Source organism: Phallusia mammillata, chromosome 6, assembly GCF_965637545.1.
Source record: "Phallusia mammillata chromosome 6, kaPhaMamm4.hap1.1, whole genome shotgun sequence".
Classification (NCBI taxonomy): Eukaryota; Metazoa; Chordata; class Ascidiacea; order Phlebobranchia; family Ascidiidae; genus Phallusia; species Phallusia mammillata.
In genome coordinates this window covers 26,358,810-26,368,878 of record NC_137257.1, presented here as the reverse complement: position 1 = coordinate 26,368,878, position 10,069 = coordinate 26,358,810, and the positions used below count along the sequence as shown (strand labels likewise).

Here is a 10,069-nt window from a genome sequence, read left to right as displayed (position 1 = left end):
TTTCCAGTCCCCCAAAATCTGTAGACTAGCTTTGAAAAGGAAATGTTTGGCAAACGAGTTTTATTCTACGCCAAGATACACAGTACATCTATTTTAACATGAATGTAAGCGGCTGTATGTTGCACAACGCCTGCCTTAGCCAGAATGCTAGATTAAAAGACTTAAAATTTGAAGTTGCGTTTCTAACTTACAAAACACACAATTTGATTTGGAGGGTTCTTTATTGCAATTAACACATATACAAAGTCGAATCGGTGTTTTAACATTCGGTCCTGGTCTTGGTTCAAATTGATTAGTGACAAAAAAGTTTGTGACGTCATTAGCGATGACATCATCATTTCACCTAAAATACGCCCATGCTACTGTTCTACGGCGGCACCGCATACAAAACACAAAACATTTAAATAAACACGCGCTGACGGAACACAAATGTATTGAAACGAGCTCAAACGCGCCATCTAGCAGCGGGCCGGGTTTACTTAGGCAACAAACATGGGTTGTTTTACATGGTTTCCTAAAATTTTAAATCGAAAAAGCCCTGTTTATCGAATACAAGCATGCTTGGTACTTTCGGTTCTGCATGGTAATTAGATGTTTTACAAAATGTACACAGTTGTTTAGAGAAGCCATTACCGAAACATTGACAATTATAAAAACGTTTCGATTGTTTTCGATTTGTTCAAAACATCACAGAAAACCACGTTGAAAAAAAACACCACATGTGCCATGAACTTGTTATGAGCTGGTGGCATTGAAAGAAAAAAACAATAGTTGGCAAACTTATTTCAAATTGGACTGATTTCATTTACTGTGCTCATGGAGGAAAAATTAACACAACCTTTAAACAGATATATAACAGGTTTAAATTCAGCTGGGACACGTGCGGGGAAACAGAGTAGTATAGTGGATAGAAGGTGGGAGGTACAACACAAAACTTCATTACATTAAAATAAACTAGTGAACTTCTTGCAAACAAATTTGTCATAAAATCGCTGGCGCTGACTTTTTGACACCAGCTTGGGTGTTTAATTCACAGAATTTCTTCCAAAACCAAATAAAGACCAGAAAATGCAGAAATATAACAGCTTATTTTCTAAAAAAAACTTCCTGTTTGATGTTGTGTTACATATGTTGCTTGGTTTTTTATTTGGTGGAATTCTTGCATGCAATCGCCTTTTCTTTACCCATGGATGAAAGAATGGTCACCTGAAATTAAAACCAAAAATGGTTTAAAACTAGAAGAGTGGCTTTCTGATATACTTCTATTTTATATATTCTATACGATATTTACCAATTTACTATACACATCATTTGATCTACACATATGATTGTTTTTGTAAACAAAAACTAATGGGTCCCCACATGCGCGTTTGTGCGGATTTACAGTAAACAAATGTTGCGGTGATTTTTAGATTCTTAAGGACAGATTTTTAGAAAGCATTAACCCAACAATAAAAAAAATTGTTCGTATTCTTTTTGCACTATTATTGTCATGTAATTACAAAAACATTTAAAAAAAGGTAACAAATACTTTAATTTAATCTCTTGCTTTGACCCAGATATAGTCCTCCAAGGTCGGGTTTTGAACACAATTTTTTTTAGAAAGCTGTAACAGTTGTGTTACAGACACTTTAAATTAAAAAGCAATTTGCTACAAGTGTATACATAACAAGTTTTTTATTTAACTTTGTTTCGCAAAACGAGTACCATTGACCTGTAGTGACCTCTCAGGGTGCACATGCCAAACGACTGTTTGACCTTTTGACACCGTTTTCAATAGCACGCCGTCATTGGTGTTCAACAATACTGTTAAGCCTAATTTATACATGCCTTGAGTATTTACTCCTAAATTGATTGTCAAAAAACGCTACGTTATGAAGAAAGTTCTGAGCTGTGTTTGTAATACCGAATAGTTGACCTTAAGTAACCCGTGATCATGCTGCGGCCAACCTGACAGCGAGCATTTAAAAAAACATTTATTTGGCAAAAAAGTCAAATTAATTTTTTCATCTTAACTTTTATTAACAAAGTTTTTCTTGACATATACAAAACCGAAGCACGGTTATTAGGCTTAAATCACGTCATAGGTGTAAAACCTTCGCCAAAACTAAAAATGTGAGTGATAACTTAATAAAACGACATAGCATTGCTGTGCAAAACAGCTGATTTCTAATCACTGAAACGACGTCTCGTAAAACGTCTGTCCGACGTCAAGCTGAGCCCTCCCGCTATCGTAAACCAGTGAGTTACTCTCTTGGTACTTCTGCCTACAGTGTCTTTCTTGACCAAACGAGCGTTAGACACATTTATGTTTCGGGGGCCTGTGGGTAAACCTCTGGGTCACATGGGGTCAAAATTCACATGGACCATCTTTAGACCAATATCTGTAATGTGTGTAAATTTGAAAAAATTTGAACCAATCTTTCTTGACCAAAACGTGGGAACAATAGCCGCGCTAAAAATTTCACGTTTTGGGGGCTGTGGGTGAACCGAGGGATCAAACGGGGTCAAAATTCACATAGACCATCTTTAGACCAATATCTGTAATGTGTGTAAATTTGAAAAACTTTGAACTATTCTTTCTTGACCAAAACGTGGAAACAAATCCGCGTTAGACGGAAAAAAAGAAAAAGAAAAAAAAAATCTGGACAAAAACAATATGTGTCCCCTTCAGGGAAGGGGACCCATAATTAGACTAGAAAAACAGAAAATATCAATATATTTTGCTGATGAAAGTATTCTTTCTATTAAGTATAAATGTTTGTATGATTTGTATGAAGTATAAATGTTTTTTGTAATGTATGATCCACCCACACTTTGATCAGGACTAATAAGAAAGAAGTTTTACCAACAACCAAATAATTTTAGCTAAAACCCAACAGAAACCGAATATTCGGCAGTTTTGCTGAATACATTCGGCCGAATCTAAAGAATCATTTATGCTGTCACATGAAGTCGTATGTTATGCATCTGACATGAAAATATAAGCTTTTAACCAGGCAAACAGTGCAGAATATTCAAGCATTAGTTCTGTGGGGTTTAACATTGCTCAGGCATGATTGCCAGCCTGCCAGTGAAGTACTGATTTGGTGTCTAGAGTATAAAAAACAATAATTTATTACAAATCATTATACTTAATGCAAAAAAAAAGTTTTAAGCTTCAAACTTGTGTCTGAAAAGAATCAGTTTTGGCCGAATCGCAACAAACTATCCGACTGAAACTGAATCTTTGTAAAAAACAGGCGGTGTGAAACTTTGGCAAACCAAATATTCGGTACACCTCTACTCAGGGTTCCTGCACAATTTTTATTTATAAATTCCATGACTTTTCCAAAACATTTCAAGAAAAACCTGAATTTTCATAACCTTAATCGAAAAAAATCGAGCAATTCCCATAGTAAAACTAAAAGAGGCTTTGGTATATGTAGCCAATTTACCATACTTGCAATTTTTAACAGCCAACAAGGAGCACCCTATCCACAGCTGTTTAAAATTTCAGCAGGTTAAGTCTTGTGTTTCTGACCTCATTAACATGTGAACAAACAAACAAATATTTGAGGGTAAAGGGGTGAAAATGGATATATACATCTTCAAGTTACAAAATACTTTAAAATACGCTGCAATGTACTTTAGCAAGTATAGCCATTTTAAAAATTTCACGTTTTGGGGGGATGTTGGTGAACTAAACGGGGTCAAATTTCACATGGACCATCTTTAGACCAATATCTATAATGTGTGTAAATTTGAAAAAGTTTGAACTATTTTTTCTTGACCAAAACGTGGGAACAAATCCGCGTTAGACGGAAAAAAAGAAAAAAAAATACAGACAAAAACAATATGTGTAATTATATATACTTGATGCAAAAAAAGCTTTAAATTTGTGTTTGTAAAAGAATCAGTTTTGGCCGAATCGCAACAAATTATTCGACTGAAACCGAATCTTTGTAAACATGGGCGGATAAAACTTCCGCAAACCGAATATTCGGTACACCTCTACTTTTTACATTCAAACCATGCGCTTTACCCTTGCATCTTCTTCCTCCTTAATGGCTTTTTCGATGCTGTCTTTTACGTCACCATCATCTATCTTGATATCGTTGCGTACTTCACCATTGTCATCCATAAGAGACAAATAGCCATCTTCGTCCAAATCAACGAGCTAAAGATGATAAATTTCAACGAAGATCAGACATTTGTAAAACATGAAATAGGCTATTGCTGCCAGGCACACTGTATAACCAAGTATTGGTCATCCAGCAGTTATAGGACGTCGAAAAGTCGATTGTTTATAATAAACCTGCTGGATGAGCAATATTTGGTTATATCTGTAAAACATATTTTCACTTCATCACAACAGTTATTTTGAAATTCCACAAGGTGACAATGAAGACAAACAGAGTCATTTATTGTTCAGCAATCTTAAACGCATTGCATTTAACTGACTTATACCATGATAAGCAATGGGTTGGTCTCTATTTTAAAAAGAACAGGTGTGACTTTTAAGATATTGGCTTCATGTTGAAATACAAAATATTTGGTGTCAAACATATATGTCATGTTATATATTTGATATCAGATCTTATTTAAAAATTAGGTCACTATTTAAGAACATCCAAATGCTTGTGCTGTTGCGTAGTCCACTGGACAATAAACGGCGTTTATTTTCGTTTATAAATTCCATGACTTTTCCAAAACTTTTCAAGAAAAAAAATTTCCATAACCTTACTCGAAAAAAAAATCGATCAATTCTCATTGTAAAACTAGAAAAGAGGCTTTGGTATTTGTAGCCAATTTACCATATTTGCAACGAATATACAAATGTTACGTACTTTGAAATTCCTATATCTATCTGGCATTTTCAGGGTAAAACAGGTACCTAATCCATACTTTTTCAAGGACTTTTGCAAAAGTTGGCTTTTTTCAAAACTTTTCCAGGCCTTAAAAATACAAATTTAAATTCCATAACCTTTCCAGGTTCTCTATACCCGCGGGAACCCTGTTTGACCTTTGTGAAAATTCACCTGTAATAACGGTTAAATGTAAAAACAGATTCTTAGTGTTTAAACATGAATTTGGTCACATTCTTGGGAATGTGAGTTCAACTGCCTAGAACAGTGGTTCCCAACCAGGGCCCAGGGCCCATGGCCCATGGCCCATGGCCGACCAGGGGGGGGCACGAGCTGTGTTCCGGGCGTATAGATTCACAAGAAACACCCACTAAAAGTCATTTTCACTTTAACTTTATTCCCGAATTTAATCAACTATACTATTTGATTATAGTGAGGTTTATCACGCTCATTTACCATATTAGACCTGTTAAGGCCAAAATTAATACAGCATTCCAACCCGAGATTGCTACCTACATTTAAGGGGGCCACAGGTCCTACATGGTAACTTGAAGGGGGCCACGAGGCCAAAAAGTTACTTTAAGGGGGCCACGGTCCTCGAAAGGTTGGGAACCACTGGCCTAGAATACAACTTAACTAACTATAATGCATACTGCATAGACAAATATATATATACCTGATATTCCTTTCTGTTAACATGTGGCACAGACATGTTGTGAGTTGAAGGACAAATATCTTCATATTTCTTTCCATCAAATATATCAATAGCCACCATATGAACCTGCACAAAACATAAACCTTTAGTACAGAAACAATTAAAGGGTAGGCCAATACTTGGTGCAAATTTTCACTTCAAGTCACATTTGTTTTGTAAGCATTGCAATTGATTGGAAAAAGTTTTTTTACACACTTGACAGCTGGTTTTCACACCATTTTTGAGACAAAAACAACACTAAGCGTGATTTAATCTTTATCTAAAAATGTTAAGTTATAAGCAGTCATTCTGAATATTTTTTTCAAAACATATGTTGGGCCAGACTTTCCTCAAGGAAGCACAGAATAATGGCAATTTCCCAACACTTCACTAATTTCTTGAGGTAAGGTTCAATTTAAATATTACTCTTCATAACAGGGTGCCTTCGAATACTACAGGTGCGCTAGGTACACTTGGTAACCTTTTTTCGTGCAACGTAACTTAAAAATACTGCAAGTGACTCGCTTTAGTGTGATTAAACTCATAATAGGTGCGGTGTGACTCGAAAATACAGTAGCTGCCCTGTTTTAATGCGAAGAATCGTAAATACTGCAGTTAACATTAAACAAGCAAATAGTGCTGAAAAAGTGTTACGATAGTGCCAACACACAACCAAAACTAAACCCTAATCCCTAACCCAACCTTAAATGCAGTACCTACAGCATTATTGCATTATGTCGCATTAACTGCGAGTTTACTCGCTCCAAAAAAGGTTACCTGCACTATTTACAGACTTTGTTGCATTAAAACGAGTAACCTGCAGTATACCTAGCGGACCAAGTACACTCAGCGCACCAAGCGGACCTGTAGTATTCGAAGGCACCGTTCATAACATTGCTTAGTTGTTTAGTTTTTTAATTCCAACATTTCAGCAATATCATTAATTTCGGTCAATGCTTTCCCAAAAACCTTTGTGAAAAATAGGTTGGTATAACAAATAGCTTTACAAGCAGGGTTGCCATACCTTCCTTATTTCTAAGATTTGTCCTTATTTTGTAGGGCTATGTCTTAGAAAATCCATTGTCCTTATTTCTAAGAAATGTCCTTATTTTTGACTTGAGTCCTTATTATGGGTCCCCTTCCCTGAAGGGGACACATATTGATTTTACTCAAATTGTTTGTTTGTTTTTCTTTCTTTTTTTTTCTTCCCAAAGTTTGTCCGACTCATTTTGCCATCAAATGTTTAATGGATTTAGATGAAACTTACACAGATGGTAGATATAGTTATGTAAATGTGCATCCCACTTTGTGTTGATAACCCCACTATTTATCCCGCTAGCCCCCTAAAATGTTTTTTTTCACCCAAAGTTTGTCCGACTCGTTTTTCCATCAAATGTTTGATGGATTTGGGTTAAATTTGCACAGATGGTAGATACAGTTATGTAGATGTGCATCCCACTTTGTTTGTGTTGATAACCCCAGTACTTACCCCGCTAGCCCCCTAAACTGTTTTTTTACCCCCTAAAGTTTGTTCGACTCGTTTTGCCATTAAATGTTTAATGGATTCGGATGAAACTTACACATATGGTAAAGATAGTTATGTAGATGTGCTTCCCACTTTGTTTGTGTTGATAACCCCAGTATTTACCCTGTTAACCCCATAAAATGGGTGAGGTTTTAAACAGTGTCGGAATGGGCTGAAATTTGGATAGCTTGAAGAGGCCATTTATAGGTGTTGATTGTTGTGTTCAACCCTGTAGCCCCAACATTCACCCCACTAGCCCCCAAAGTGTAAAACGTATTTGTATGTTATTGGGCACCACAAACGAAAGATTTCTGTGGCCCAACAGTGTTACAAGGGCAACCAGTCGTATGTTACTTGTGTTTTGAGCTGCTTGGTGGACGTTTTTGCGGCATGACAGTTAGGGGGTTGTTAACAGCCCTATGTAGTCAGAAGCATTAACGGTTGTTGCTCAAAATACCTCTAGTGGTCAAACCTTTAAACATTGGCGGATTGGGCTCAAATTTTGTAGTACTATTGATTGAATTATTGTGGTTTGATAGTATTATTATTTACGCCCAGTGCTGATCACTGTGTTTTACCTTACAACACCCGACTTACTCATGGTTATCTCTTGAAATGCATTATTTTCAACTTTGCATGTGTGGGGACCCATGAGTTTTTGCCTGCATAAACAACTAAGGTTATAAAAGACGGTGGATAATGTGGGACCCAATATAAAATAAGCAGAGGAAATATATGAATGTTTTAAAATAGGTTTTAGTGTATGTGAATGACAAAATGTGCTAAGCCACCCTTCTAGTTTTGTCTGATTTTTAATAATTACTAGTTAAACTCCTGTCACAAGTAAAAGTAAACCTAGACCTGAGCTGTTATGAGATGCACGAAGTATTTTCTACGAACAAGGGGTTGCTAGAACAGATTGTTTCTGGGCAAAAAAATATGACATGTGATATGTCATGGCTCGTAAAAATGAAAAGATTTGTTCAAAAACGTTTGTTTCGTTTCATATGAAAATTTAATTTTTTAGTTGTCCTTATTTTTGGTTTCAAGTCGATGGCAACCCTGTTTATAAGTCATCGATTATTTGAATACAAAATCTAAAAATAAATATCAAAAATTTAATTTCAAACTTGATGGGATGTTAACAAAATGCCATATTAAGCACCTTAGCATGTCCGTGCTTTCCAGTCTTCGATGTAGACATTTCAACAATTTTGCACGGGTGTTCCTTGATCAGTACATGACCATTTTTACGAAGAGCTGAGCATTGTTGGGGAAAACTTTGCGATGCTCCAGATTCTGCCTTTGTGTATTCATCCATATTTGGTAATTGAAAGTTCTCGACGAAAAATTCAAATTTATAAACCAGTCAAATTTATAAATATTCTGTTTAAAAAAAACTTAATTATTATTCAGTATCTTTAAAAAATAACAAGCAAATAGCTAGGCATGGTATTTTTCTACTAGGGACAGTATAATGTTTCTCATAAACATTTCAGAAACCATCCAATTTTTATGAAGGTTTAGTTTGAACGTTGTTTAAATTTTACCAGCACCCAAAGCCCGTAGCCATTTATGCTGACATTCGCGGGTTTTGTTTGAAAACAGAAGTCTAACAGAAATATTATCGACTGAAATATGAACAGCAGTTAAGATGTAATTGCTTTAAAGGTAGTTGTAAATTAAAAACGTGAGAACAAATCAGTTCACAACTCCTTTTATTGGGAAAGTGCTGTAGTGTTCGACAAGTTGCTTCTATTATTTAGATTTTATGTTTTTGTCAGATATACCTTGCCTAAAGTGTCAACTATGTACGTATTAAATCACTATTTATTTGGAATCACAAGAACAATAAGAGTAAATTTACATCTACTTTACACTTTGTTTGTTTAGTAAATTTATTTCAAACGTCTTCACTCTTAGCAAACCACCTTTTGTTTACAGGTCTCACAAAAAAACAAGATTTCAACAAAAAACGTGGCCACACACAAACAATACCGAACTTATTTCGAGATTTATAAGCAAAATAACCAATTAAAAACGTTTTAAATGATTGTGGCCAACTAAAAAGTAACCACGTTTTCTAAGCGCACATGCTTCGCCGATCCGAAAAGAAAGGAGCGTTCGTTACGTCACATCCGTTTTGGCAATCATCAATGTGTGACGTGTTAACATAGAAATCAAATAATAAAAAATAAACTCTTAGATCATTTAAAGGATAAATATCAACTAAAACAAACCCGTTGACTTTAAAATAGGACTTAATGCGAATTAATTCCAAAATAAACACTGTTTTTCGGACGCGGTAGGTTTAAATGGCAAGTTATTTTTGAGAAAACTTTTAAATACCATAAAGTTTCGGGGAAAAAATATTTGATAGGGCTTGAAGGCGAGTAAACATTTTATTGCACAATATGTGGACATTTTATTTGTGCAGGGTAAACAATTGAGGCCACACGATGTTGTTTCGTGATTGTGCAACGCTACAAAATACGTTTTCTCAGCTCTCAAACTAAAATTAGCGCCACGAGCTAATGATGCTAGAAGTTGCTCTTCTATTTATTCAGCAATTTAAGATCTTCGATATGCAAACCATTGCTTAGACTAACTTTTACGATTGTTTATTTTATTATTAGTTAATTACCCATTGAAAAGCAGTTATAATACTACATGCAGAAAGCTAGCAAGTTTAGAAACAGTTTTGTTAGTGTTTCATAACCTCCCTGCATTACGTTTCGGACAAGCCCTTCACAACGGAGAGGTTTTTTTAATCATGAAATTCGTATTAATTACCTACTTCTAAAGTTTACGAGGTACCTCAGGCATTCTAGTGTTCCAGAACTTAGCAACATTTCTTGCCCTAAACATGCAAGTAAAGCGGCAACAATTTTACTGAACAGGCGTTTCGTTCACCAGGTTGCATATTTAATAAATTATTTCGTTCAACTGGTGTAATTCTAAACAAAATACTAGTAAATACAAAATACAAATATCGTGCATTAG

The 10,069-nt window shown here is 35.4% G+C and overlaps 1 protein-coding gene across 1 annotated transcript; it reads right to left on the bottom strand.

Moving 5' to 3' along the window:
• Window positions 1-202: 202 nt before the first annotated feature.
• LOC145233137 (eukaryotic translation initiation factor 5A-like) lies at window positions 203-8,477 on the bottom strand. The gene is made up of 4 exons (XM_080097796.1): window positions 8,232-8,477; window positions 5,524-5,628; window positions 4,025-4,159; window positions 203-1,206 (listed from the first exon to the last, which is right to left on the bottom strand). The coding sequence occupies exons 1-4, from the start codon at window positions 8,385-8,387 to the stop codon at window positions 1,144-1,146; spliced, it is 459 nt and encodes a 152-aa protein (XP_079953922.1). The 5' UTR covers window positions 8,388-8,477; the 3' UTR covers window positions 203-1,143.
• Window positions 8,478-10,069: the final 1,592 nt, after the last annotated feature.

Coding starts and splice junctions, on each gene's coding strand:
- LOC145233137 (XM_080097796.1), bottom strand. CDS start 8,387: ATGGATGAATACACAAAGGCAGAATCTGGAGCATCGCAAAGTTTTCCC. Junction 5,629..8,231: donor GAAAGCACGGACATGCTAAG/GTGCTTAATATG, acceptor TGTTTTGTGCAG/GTTCATATGGTGGCTATTGA. Junction 4,160..5,523: donor TTAACAGAAAGGAATATCAG/GTATATATATAT, acceptor TATCATCTTTAG/CTCGTTGATTTGGACGAAGA.